The 13857-nt window shown below is 38.9% G+C and overlaps 1 protein-coding gene across 1 annotated transcript in view; it reads left to right on the top strand.

Annotated features, from left to right (window-relative positions):
- Nucleotides 1-13857, top strand: part of LOC126483667 (peptide chain release factor 1-like, mitochondrial) — a 69196-nt gene that overhangs the window by 43826 nt on the left and 11513 nt on the right. Inside the window, exons 5-6 of the mRNA XM_050106731.1 lie at nucleotides 11747-11864; nucleotides 12287-12423. Coding sequence (XP_049962688.1) covers nucleotides 11747-11864; nucleotides 12287-12423 — 255 coding nt within the window. The remainder of the gene's footprint in view (nucleotides 1-11746; nucleotides 11865-12286; nucleotides 12424-13857) is intronic.

The following is a 13857-nucleotide window of genomic DNA, read 5'->3' as shown; positions in this document are numbered from 1 at the left end:
ATGAACATCAACAAAAGCAAAACGAGGATAATGGAATGTAGTCAAATTAAATCATGTGAAGCTGAGAGAATTAGATTAGGAAATGGGACACTTAAAGTAGTAGATGAGCTTCGCTATTTGGGGAGCAAAATAACTGATGATGGTTGAAGTAGAGAGGATATAAAATGTAGACTGGTAGTGGCAAGGAAAGGGTTTCTAAAGAAGAGAAATTTGTTAACATTGAGTATAGATTTAAGTGCCAGGAAGTCTTTTCTTAATGTATATGTGTGTAGCCATGTATGGAAGTGAAACAAAGATGATAAATAGTTTAGACAAGAAGAGAATAGAAACTTTCGAAATATGGTACTACAGAAGAATGCTGAAGATTAGATGGATAGATCATGTAACTAATGATGATGTACTGAATAGAATTGGGGAGAAGAGAAAGTTGTGGCAAAACATGTTCTGAGGCATCAAGGGATCACCAATTTAGTATTGGAGGGTAAAAACCGCAGAGGGAGACCAAGAGATGAATAGACTAAGCAGATTCAGAAGGATGTAGGCTGCAGTAAGTACTTGGAGATGAAGAGGCTTGCACAGGATAGAGTAGCATGGAGAGCTGCATCAAACCAGTCTCTAGACTGAAGACCATAACAACAACAACAACAATGCTCTAAGTATATTTTCAGTCAATTTTTTTATCACTGATCTTGGAAATGCCTTGTGGACAGCTCACAGTTCTGCTGTACCTGTATGGTGATAACATTTCTCCTTTTCCGTATATAGTACTTATTATTCTGATTTCCCAGTCCTTAGTTGTGTCTTTACGGCTTTCCAACTTACCAGCTACAGGTGGCATGGAAGTAGAATTTGAAATTCTGTCCATCTCCCTAAAGGCGCTGCTTAGGAATCTGTTTGAATAAAACTGTATATCACGGACAGAACTCCCTAAAAAAAATGAATTGAATAGATAATCAAAGTGCTATATGTTAAATAGGAAGTCTATAAGAAAATGATAGCTCGTCATAATCGAGACACAAAGGGTATGAAATGAGGCAAACATGACAGTAAGATGACCTCAGTAATATTCATGGAATACGTTTGTATGTAAATGCCATTGTCAGACTGTTATTTTCGTTTGTTTCCTTTCATTTTATTCTGATTGTTTCTTCTGGTTCCTCATTCACAGCTTTCGAGATCTTGTTCTTCCTATGTTGGTCTCGTGTCATTTCCTCATTTGATTTCAACATATTTCTTATTTTAATTTGTAACATTTTATTTTTTCAGGGTAATTTCATTTTTCTGTGGTCTATTTTACATCGCTTTGCATGTTAATTTACCTTTTTGGCACTCATGTTTCTCTCACTACATCTTTTAGTGTCTGGTGATATGTACCCTTGTATTGTTTCCTCAAAATTAATCAACTCAGTGAGAGTGAACAAGGTATTTGCTACGGTTGTGTTCTCAGCAAAACTATTTGCTCTTATTTTTATACTAAATGTGTTTTCATAGCCCACATAAAATTGTTCCTTAATCACCTGTTGTTTTCTTCTTTATATGAATAATAATAATTATTTTTATTACTACTATTATGTTCCTTAATTTCCCTTTCTCATTTAAACGGTCAACCTTCGACAGAGTCTGGAATGTGGCCTACCTGCAAAACTTTATTGTGCCCTCTATGTCTCATTGTAGGTAGTATGTTGAATTGCTGTAAAACTTGTATTACAGGAGATCTTCTAATAATGTTACCATACGACTTTTAATTAGTGTGATTTTTCCCATTTCTGTTGTCACTGGAAGCAGTATGCTGAACAATTCCAATTTTTGCATGAATTAGTTGTTAACAGGTTTCCTACAAAACAGTTTGACTGTGACAAGACAACCCCAGTGCACTTTTACATATGAAATGTCACAGATGAATATAAAAGTTGGCTTCAAATTTCAAAATTAGTGAACTCAGTCTGATGATAATGCACAGAAATAAACTTGGTTGACACTGGACAGGTAATGCAGTATAAGCAGGTGGTAGCTTTGAAGTAATGATTATGAACTCATTTTGGTTTTGGAAGTTGCTTAATGGTTTAAAAAGAAAGTAGGGTAGATTTTGATAATTTAAATAAGCTGCATGTAAATGCAGTAATTTGGTTTATAAAATATTTAGTAGTTTATGAAAATGCAATAGATAATGGAACCACTTTGGGAAGAATCAAACAATGGAAAATCCAGGATGGAATGCAACAGTATTAAGAAAAGCAAAGTTGATACTCAACATATAGCAGAGATACTGAGTCGCATTTCATTTATTCGTTATTAGACCTACTCCTGCATTACCCATTTTTCATTTTGTGTTTATAACCCTGTATTCACTTGACCAGAAGTCTCTTTCTGCTTGCCACAGAACTTCACTAATTCCCACTATGTCTAACATTGACCTATCCATTTCCTTTTTTAAATTTTCTAACCTACCTGCCCAATTAAACGATCTGAAATTCCCCACTCTGATTCGTAGAAAGCCAGTGTTCTTTCTCCTGATAACAATGTCTTCCTGAGTAGTCCTTGTCTGGAAATTCGAATGGGGAACTATTTTACCTCCAGAATACTTTACCCAAGAGGACGCCATAATTATTTAACCATACAGTAAAGCTGCATGCCTTCGGGAAAAATTATGGCTGGTGTTTCCCCTTGCTTTCAGCCATTCACAGTACCAGCACGGCAAGTCCATTTTGGTTAATGTTACAAGGCCAGATCAGTCAATCATCCAGAACGGCTATCTGTATCGCTGAGGCATGTACGCCTCCCCAGCAACGGCAAGGTCCATGGTTCATGGACTTTTCCCATTAAGAATATGGTACTTACACTAGAATGCATACAAATACAAATGTTTGTCTTCCCAATCAGGTGTACTTAAGTCAGTGGACATGTGTTCTTTTAAAAATAAACAAAATTATTTTTCTATGTAGGAACAATAGAGTTGCTACTTAATAGGAGCAATGTTCACAATCAGTTGTTGGCCACTTCAGAATGTCCTTGTTAAATTCATCATGCTTTGAGGGATTATTACATAACCTTGCTGATGTCTTGCAGTTTGTTTGACGTATAGATATTTTCTGTGTGTAAGCTTTCGAAGTTGGCAACAGTATCTTACCCTTATCCCCTTCAGAGATTTTTAGCAGTCTCATGGTGTTCCTTAGAAGCCCACAGATGCATGTTTATGACACTATGACCCCTATGCTTTTGAGCTGTTCACAAAGTGTGAGTGAAAAATAGGTGACTGTTTTGTCCTTTAGGAATCTCCCCAATTCTATTCAGCACCTCCTCATTAGTTATGTGATCTATCCATCTAATCTTCAGCATTCTTCTGCAGCATCATGTTCTGAAAGCTTCTATTCTCTTCTTGTCTAAACTATTTATCATCTGTGATTCACTTCCATACAAGGCTACACTCCATACAAATATTTTCAGAGAAGACTTCCTGACACTTAAATCTAGACTCAATGTTAACAAATTACTCTTCTTTAGAATCACTTTCCTTGCCTTAGCCAGTTTACATTTTATATCCTCTCTACTTTGACCATCATCAGTTATTTTGCTCCCCAAATACCAAAGCTCATCTATTACTTTAAGTGTCTCATTTCCTAATCTAATTCTCTCAGCATCAAGTGATTTAATTCGAGTAAATTCCATTACCCTCATTTTGATTTTGTTGATATTCATCTTATATCCGTCTTTCAAGACACTGTCCATTCCATTCAACTGTTCTTCCAAGTCCTTTGCTGTCTCTGACACAATTACAATGTCATCAGCAAACCTCAAAATTTTTATTTCTTCTCCAAAGATTTTAGGAACACTTTTCCCTAAAGACTCTGTGGGAAATGCATCTTTCTTATAACATTTCATCCAACATCGTTTATAATCTTAGGTGTCTTCAGTTTTCATCAGTGTTACAATGAATTTACCAGAGTTATTTGATTCTGCAATCTTTCTTGCATATTTTTCTGGTGGGTAGACTTGGTCAATTTTTTTCCAAAGATCATTTTATAACATTGAAATCTCAACCACAGGAAAGGAAAATGTGTCACCTAATCAGAAAACTCTGCCAACAACTGTTTCAGCAGAAAAGAAACATATGACAGTGTGGTTAAGGTTAAGGTTTCTTCCTGAACTCCGATCTAAAAAACAAAATGCAAAGACGTCTTATTCTGTTCAGAAAGTAATTATTTGTTTACTGTTGCATGAAGGTACATTCTCCATTTGAGACTTTCTTCATGATTACAAATATTGGTCTTTCCCATCTTGAGATTACGTATTTCAAAAATGTTCACCCATAGGTGCAGGTAATAAAATGTTTCTTAAACCAGAGTAGGGCGAGTTTTGCATGTAATCCACAATGATCCTGCACACATCATCATTAGTAGAAGAAGTTCCAAAAAGCTTCTGGAGCACCATTTTCTGTCGCAAGTTGAAATCAAGAAATGGCACGTTCCACAACAGATCAGTGTGTCATAGGGGGCACGTTGAGAACGTGTTACGCAATGCATGCCTTCAGTGCAAAGCACTGAATGCAGCATCTTTCAGATAACCCCACAGCCAGAAGTCAGATGACTTAAGATTAGGTGATTTGGACAGACAGGCTGTAGAGAAATGATGGCTGACAATTCTAGCATTTCCAAAATGCTTCTGCAGCAGCTGCTTCACTGGCTGTGCAATGTGCAGAGTAGTGCCATCTTCCATAAAAATGATCCTATTCACACATCCATGCTGTTGTAGTGGTGGAATGACATTGGTGTACAGAGAACTCTTATACCATTTACTGGTGACAGTACAGATATCAGGACCTGCAGGACTCGTCTCCTCAAAAAGATATATGGCCCTACGGCAAACAGTGGCATCACACTGCACAGTTACCATTTCGAATGAAGTGGTATTGGTTGATGTCTGAGCTGACCCTCTAGCCTGTATTCTGCAGTTGTGTCTATTGACATATTCTTGGAGATGGAAAAAATGGGCATCGTGTGACAACGGAATGTTCCATATCCGTCTGTCGTCCACTTCCATGCGAGCAAGAATTTCTAGAGCAAACATTTGTCTTACTGGAAGGACAGTGTGAAACAATTCCTGAACATGGGAAATTTTGTTTGGATAGCAATGTAGAATGTTTTCTAGAATTTTATACACCATGTTCACAGGCATGTCCAAAGTTTGGGCAATTCCTCATTCACTGCGTGTTAGCGCACTACTTGTCAATCCCTACTGCAGTACTGTGCTCACATCTTCTACTGACTTCAGCTCAGTTGTTCCTTCCTTGTGCCCCACTGTACTTAAAAAGAATCTGTCTTTTCAAATTTAGCAATCATTTTCTCCAGACATGTGGCAGACATCAGAGCAGTGTCTTTTTGCTTACCTTTGTTTGTCTGGAACTTGTGCTGGAATACTGGCATACAGTCACCATTTTTGTTTTTACTGGTAGCTTGTAATCCTCCATTGAGACATTCACAAGCCAACTATCTCAGATGCAAACAGAACAACAGCCATGTACCCCATGTCTTTTATTTCGCACATTCTTCTGATTGCAGTGCCATTTTCATTATTATTATTATTTTGTTTCCATAACATTTTTCCCTTCTCAGGGTAATATTCTGTACCGATTTGAGATCATTTTGAGCATGAATCTGGAACTTTAATTATAACCACCCTGTATTATATATATTACTCAAAAATTACCTCACTTTGTACAGATGTTTTACTTCAACAGAAAATATTTACGAGCACATGTTTACATTTCGTTATGCAACTCATGTTTCTGGTTTGTGATTAAATCCTTTTCACACAAATTGGTTGTCTGTAGAAGACCATTCACAAAATAAACTATTCCAAAGAAATCGTCCCTAATTGTCACTGCTTCATGCAGTACTCACTTCATTATCTCATTATTACTTCATTCCTTATTTACTTGTATTTTTTCCCTTCCTTTTAGGTCCTCATATTCTGTTGACTCATTACTTCATTTCATCACTTTATTACCACATTATCATTATCTCATTACTTTTTATGTCTTTATTACAATGTTATCAAACATTGAATCCCTGATTTGTTTCTTATAAAAAATAAAAAATAGAAAAAACAACTCTGTGATGACACTCCACAGCAACAAACCCTTATCATTATTTAACAAAACTTCTTTTCGTTATAAACAGACAAAATTCTTATCTACTGGATTTCATGCTTCAGATGAGGATATTATTTTATTTTAAACCACCTACTTTCCTCTGTTCCATCCTGAAGGGCTACATCATGACAAACCTTTCCTTCCCATAAACATTACTGTGGGCAACATAACTTAAGTTTCCTTAGCTCTCTTTACTTTGGTCCAAAGAACAATACAGTTACACATTTTTATGGTACTGACTCAGTCCTATAACAAATTGATACTAGTTTTGCTGTAAGCAGTAGGAGGAGGAGATTAGTGTTTAACGTCCCGTCGACAACGAGGTCATTAGAGACAGAGCGCAAGCTCGGGTGAGGGAAGGATGGGGAAGGAAATCGGCCGTGCCCTTTCAAAGGAACCATCCCGGCATTTGCCTGAAGCGATTTAGGGAAATCACGGAAAACCTAAATCAGGATGGCCGGAGACGGGATTGAACCGTCGTCCTCCCGAATGCAAGTCCAGCGTGCTAACCACTGCGCCACCTCGCTCAGTGCTGTAAGCAGTAGAAATAAATAAATGTTACTGCTTTAAGTAGCATTAAATTTAGTTTTGCTACTGCTTTATTACTATCTTGTGTATTCTTAACTTTATTGATGAAGCTGAAAAATGTTTTACCATTACTCACACAAATTTTTCAAAGTTACTAATTACAGATATAGATATTTTCTTCATTCGACTTTTAACTGATGGCATATTTTTGCTTCCATGATCTTACCAATTAATATCCATTAACATGTAACAATTCAGTTATTGAAATAACACAGATTCAAATTACCCATAAATTGAAGAGAGTAGAAGAAGATTACTTTTCTCTTACAATCTGTAGAAAGGATAACAGTAAAGCAAGAATGACGTTACCCAGCTGGTGAAGGCATTACTGGCCACATAGTGTGCTCACTGAAGTTCAGTGAAACGCCTATCTGTTCATACATTCACAATTGCTCTGATCACCTGCTCCTCCATCTACTTTTGCAACATTGGATAACTTTCCACATTTACTTATCAAAACAGTTCCTAGTGCAATGCCACAAATAACATAGACTTATTGAAAATTACTCGCTGCATCTTGTTCATTTCCGTGTCAGCTTTGAAAATTTTATCTACATTTAATACTGTACATTTAACAACATTTTTGTTTACTTTAGTAGTATTTACCTTTCCAAACTTTGTTTTCTTTACCAACATATCATTCGTCACACATTGTTTACGTTCACCTTTACTAATTTCATTTCATTTATGTTACTGCTGATTACACAGGCTTTGCTCTGATTTCGAACAATATCATTAACTTTTTCAGTAATTTCATTCCCTTCTTGCACATATCTGATCATACTAATATTTAAGTTATTTAATTGGATAGAAAAAAAAAATCTACTCAACAAGCGGCGGCAAAATACACACACAGAAAAGGCTATTGTGATTGGCAAGCTTTTGGAGCCAATGGCTCCTCCTCCAGGCAGAAGAGTTGAAGGGGACAGAAGAAGGGTGAAGGAAAAGGACTGGAGAGGTATAAGAAAAGGGGTAGATTTTGGGAAAGTCACCCAGAACCACGGGTCAGGGGAGACTTACTGTATGAGAGGAGAAGGAAAGTCTGATAGTTGGGGACTGCATCGGACAAGATTAGAAAACCTGATAGCTTAAAGGTAGCAGACAGGGTAATATGCTAGACAGAGATTACAACTAAAACCATGCACGAATTAATAAGAGTGAGAAGCTAAGTGCATTGTATGTAACAGAGGTAGGAGCGGGCGGTGAAAAATAGATGGGAAAGACAATGAAAGATGTAGACAACTAAAATGGAGTCAAGCACAGAGTAGTTACAGTGAAGAAAAGCTGAGACGGAAGAAATTTACATAAATTAAGGCCAGGTGAGTGGCAAGAACCAAGGACATGTTGTAGTGCTAGTTCTTACCTGCGGAGTCCTGAGAAACTGGTGTCTGGGGGAAGAATCCAGATGGCGCGTGTGGTGAAACGGGCACCTAGGTCGTGAATGTAAAAGTGTAAGTACTATTGTTCGTTGGTAAGTTTACTGTGTACAGAAGTGTACAGCTGGCCTTCGGTGAGGATGAGATAGACGTCAAGGAAAGACCAGCTTCTTCCGTCCACATTAAACCTACCAACAAACAACACTACTTACATGTTGCCAGCATATACCCTCTGCCTATGCCCATTCATCCTAATTTGGTGTAGTCATGCCAATATAGAGGGCTGAATAGTGTTTACATAATAGCTGTTCAATGACGTGTCGTTTTGCAGGTGGCTCTCCCTTTGATAGTATGTTTTGTCAGTTACAGGACTATTATAGGTGGTGGTTGGAAGGTGCATGGGGCAAGTCTTGCAGCAGGGATGGTCACAGGGTTAGCAGCCAGAGGGTAGGAAGATGGGTGCAGGGGGAGCATAGGGTCTGACAAGAATATTGTGGAGATTGGGAGGGTGAGGTAAAGCTATTCTAGGTATGGTGGGCAAAGTTTCAGACAGAATGGATCTCATTTCAGGGCATTATTTTAGGAAGTCATGGCCCTGTTGAAGTAGCTGATTAACACATTCCAGACCAGGATAATACTGAGTCACCAATGGTGTGCTCCTAACAGGTTTGTGAAGGGATCAGCAGTACCAGGATTGGGTGTGATGGCCCGAGAAAGCTGCTTTTTAACTAGACCGGTGGGGTAATTATGTGCAGTGATGGCTGAGTGAGAATGGTGGTGTATTTCTGTAATGAGTCTGCATCCCAACAAATACATTTGCCTCGGATGCCAAGGCTGTATGGGAGAGAATGTTTCACATGGAAAGGATGGCAACAGTCAAAGTGTAAGTTATGTTGTTTGTTGGTAAGTTTACTGTGTACGGAAGTGTACAGCTGGCCTTCAGCGAGGATGACATCAACCTCAAGGAAAGACGAACTTCTTCCATCCACATTAAACCTAGCAACAAACAACAGTACTTACATTTTGACAGTTGCCATTCATTCCACGTCAAACATTCCCTCCCATACAGCCTTGGCATCCAAGGCAAGCATATTTGTTCGGATGCAGTCTCTTTACAGCAGTACACCACCATTCTCACCTCAGCCCTCACTGCACATAGTTACCCCATCAGCCTAGTTAAAAAGCAGATTTCCCAGGCTATTACATCCAGCCCTGATACTGTTGATCCCTCCATAAAACAGCTTTGGAACACACCAGTGGTGACTCAGTACTTTCCTGGTCTGGAATGTGTTAATCAGCTACTTCGACAGAGCTGTGACTCTAAAATCATACCCTGAAATGAGATCCAACCTGTCTGAAATTTTGCCCACCACATCTAGTATAGCTTTCCGTCGCCCTCCCAATTTCTACAATATTCTTGTTAGACCCTATGCTCCTTCTGCACCCATCTCCCTACACTATGGCTCCTACACCTGTGACTGTCCCCACTAAAGACTTGCCTTTTGCACCCTCCTACCAGCACCTATAATGGCCCTGCAACTGGCAAAACATATACTATCAAAGAGAGAGCCACCAGCAAAACGACACGTCATTTACCAACTATTATGTAAACACTGTTCAACCTTCTACATCGGCATGACTACCAACAAATTATCTATTAGGATGAATGGGCATAGGCAGAGGGTAAATACTGGCAACTCACAATATCCTGTTGCAGAGCATGCTCTACAATGTGACATTCGTGACCTTGGTGCGTGTTTCACCACACACGCCATCTGGATTCTTCCCCAGACACCAATTTCTCAGAACTCCGCAGGTGAGAACTAGCACTACAACATGCCCTTCACTCTTGCCACACACCTGGCCTTAATTTATGTTAATTTCTTCCGTCTCAGCATTTCTTCACTGTAACTACTCTTGGCTTGACATCATTTTAGTTTTCTACATCTTTAATTGTCTTTCCCATCTATTTTTCACCGACCCGTCCCACCTCTGTTACGTACAATGCTCTTAGCTTCTCACTCTTATTAACTTGTGCATGATTTTAGTAGTAATCTCTGTCTTGCATATTGCCCTGTCTGCCACCTTCAAGCTCTCAGGTTTTCAAATCTTGCCTGATGCAATCCCCAGCAATCAGTCTTTCCTTCTCATCCCATACAGTAAGTCTCCCCTTCCCAAAATCTACCCCTTTTCCTATACCTCTCCAGTTCTTTTCCTTCCTTCCTCTTCAACCCTTCTGCCTGAAGAAGGAGAGACTGGCTCGGAAAGCTTGCCAGTCACAACAGTCTTTCCTGTGTGTGTTCTCTGCCGCCGCTTGTTGAGTAGATTTTTTATCTATCCAATAAATAATTTTATCAATAATTGATTGTTTTCGTTGCTATAACATTAAAGCTGCCTGCATTTGCATCAATATTTTGTACAAGTTGCAACCAGTCACAATATCATCAACTTTGTCAACAATCTCATGTAAAACTTGCACATATTTTGTTCCAGAATCAACTTCCATCTGCTTGCTGCATAAATTTTCGATTTTGTCTTTTTGTGTACCGTATCATTACCAAGAGCATCTACTTTTGAACCTAACGTCTCATCTATACTTTGTTTTCTCTTCTAACCATATTTGATTTGAATCTAAGTTAGAACAAAAGCTATACCTAACTTATTTTTTCCTACACACATTTTCAATCATTTCCTTGCTGCTGTTGTTAGTTCAGTCCATGTTTTTATGCATTTCTATTAACATTGACATCATTTATATGAACCTCTTGAGAATTTTCTTATGATTTTCATCACTTATCCAGTCACTTTGAACCAGTCTTCTGTCTTGTCAGTTTTGGATGAGCACTTAATAACACACACTTATATCTTGAATTGTTCTGGCATCAGTTGCTGCTGCTATGAATAATTGTCATCTGCTCATCAGTCTACCCATATTTCCAGTTCAGGCTGATTTATTTACATTTGGACTCTCCTCACCCTTTTGGTTCCTCATTAACTTAAGTGCTCCCAAAGATGGCAGCCAGTTTCTGCATTTGTGTTTTTTACACAGTGTCGAAATGTTACAACTATGAACTTTGTGCACTGCTCTCATGTCCACATGAAGTCTAAACCTTCCACTGTCACTGTTCATTAATATCGAATGTCTGTTAATCTTAATAATCAGCAAATAGTTTGCCGCTATGTCATACCTCACCAAGTTTGCAGTTTTCAACAGCGTGCCAAAACAGGAAGGTTCAAAAATGGTTCAAATGGCTCTGAGCACTATGGGACTTAACATCTGAGGTCATCAGTCCCCTAGAACTTAGAACGACTTAAACCTAACTAACCCAAGGACATCACACACATCCATGCCCGAGGCAGGATTTGAACCTGCGACCGTAGCGGTCACGCAGTTCCAGACTGTAGCGCCTAGAACCGCTCGGCCACTCTGGCCGGCAGGAAGGTTCCCTCACCCTAACAAGCACCAGATGAAATGTGATCTTACCTGCAAACCTGTATCTGCCTTCGATGTCTCATTGCCAGTAGTTAGTTGAATTGCTAAAACTGGTATTGCGGAAAATCTTTTCACTGTAGTTTGTAGAGCTGTGTAATAAAATTCAATCTATTTATGTACATAAATAGATGTTGTTCATAGGTAGAGGTCATTTTAAGGGAGAGTGACCTGGAAATCGAGACAAAAAGGGCAAGTGGAGCAGGGGGCCAGCATGTTAACACTACCGACAGTGCTGTGAGAATCACACACCGTCCTACAGGTAAGCAGTGGCTTATGTGAAGGAGAGTTTAGAGCATACTTCTCATCATTCAGTTTTTTTTTCTTTTTTTTCCTTGGTTCATGTTAGACAGAGATAATTAAATGTATTAGGTGTGCTCCCTGAAGTGAAGTGATTATCAATCCACTGGTTGCTTTGAACACTGCAGGACCTAACATAGTGTGTTGGGATGGAAGTCTGTGACCACTGTACGATAGAAAACTCTAAAAGTACTTGATCAGTAGTATTTCTTTCAGTTCATGCATGAAATCAAATCTGTGCAATGTCAATCAACACTGAAGACCTGTTCAGTATGTTAAACAAATTACAATAAGTAATATATTCCACTTTGCAGCTTATGCTGCAGTTTAGTATGTACTGCAAAAAAAACTTTTCATATATATATATATATATATATTTTCCAGGTATTGTAGTGGAGAGTCAGGTTGATAGGTCTCAACACAAAAACAAAGCTATCGCCATGGAGAGACTCCGTGCCCGCATCTGGAAGATGCGTACAGAAGAAGAGGAAAGTCGCTTGAGTGCTGAACGTAAATCACAGGTAAAACAAATGGCTTATGGTATTTTGGTTATTCAGATGCTTTAAATGAACATGTAACTACTTGTAGTTGAGGAAACTTTTTAAAGACTTAGGAAATGGCATGGGAGAACATAATGAGTAGTAGTTTGGGATCTGTGGACATGTCTTTCTTTTTCAACTTCTGTGAGAGGGGAATTGTTTGAATAGACAGCCTGAAAAGAAAGTGGAATTGAATTATTGTATGGTGTGTGTGTGTGTGTGTGTGTGTGTGTGTGTGTGTGTGTGTGTGTGTGTGTGTGTGTGTTTGGTTGGTTATGCAAAGTCTTTTAAGAAATAGATTTCGCAATTGGAGGAGAAGAGTCATCAAGTCTATTAAATATACTGTTAATCTAGTGCTATTGGTTAGGCACGAAGAAAACTTGGCAAAAGATTCTTAAGCAGCTGACAGAAGGAATTCCTGATGTAGGAGTAAACTTCGAAAAATCAAAAGTAGTTACTAACAAGTATGAAACAGCACTGACAATAGCAGTGAAAAACAGGCTCAAGGAAGATGTCGGCTACTTCCAATGCTAGTTGTTGTTGTGGTGGTATTCAGTCCTGAGACTGGTTTGATGCAGCTCTCCCTGCTACTCTATCCTGTGCAAGCTTTTTCATCTCCCAGTACCTACTGCAACCTACATCCTTCTGAATCTGCTTAGTGTATTCATCTCTTGGTCTCCCTCTACGATTTTGACCCTCTACGCTGCCCTCCAATACTAAAGTGGTGATCCCTCGATGTCTCAGAACATGTCCTACCAACCGATCCCTTCTTCTAGTCAAGTTGTGCCATAAGCTCCTCTTCTCCCCAATTCTATTCAATACCTCCTCATTTGTTATGTGGTCTATCCATCTAATCTCCAGCATTCTTCTGTAGCACCATATTTCAAAAGCTTCTATTCTCTTCATGTCTAAACTATTTATCGTCCATGTTTCACTTCCATACATGGCTACACTCCATACAAATACTTTCAGAAACGACTTCCTGACACTTAAACCAATACACGATGATAACAAATTTCTCTTCTTCAGAAACGCTTTCCTTGCCATTGCCAGTCTACATTTTATATCCTCTCTACTTCGGCCATCATCAGTTATTTTGCTCCCCAATTAACAAAACTCATCTACTACTTTAAGTGTCTCATTTCCTAATCTACACTCCTGGAAATTGAAATAAGAACACCGTGAATTCATTGTCCCAGGAAGGGGAAACTTTATTGACACATTCCTGGGGTCAGATACATCACATGATCACACTGACAGAACCACAGGCACATAGACACAGGCAACAGAGCATGCACAATGTCGGCACTAGTACAGTGTATATCCACCTTTCGCAGCAATGCAGGCTGCTATTCTCCCATGGAGACGATCGTAGAGATGCTGGATGTAGTCCTGTGGAACGGCTTGCCATGCCAT

This window comes from Schistocerca serialis, chromosome 6, assembly GCF_023864345.2.
Source record: "Schistocerca serialis cubense isolate TAMUIC-IGC-003099 chromosome 6, iqSchSeri2.2, whole genome shotgun sequence".
Classification (NCBI taxonomy): Eukaryota; Metazoa; Arthropoda; class Insecta; order Orthoptera; family Acrididae; genus Schistocerca; species Schistocerca serialis.
Note: the sequence above shows the minus strand (reverse complement) of the source record. Positions and strands in the feature narration are given on the sequence as shown.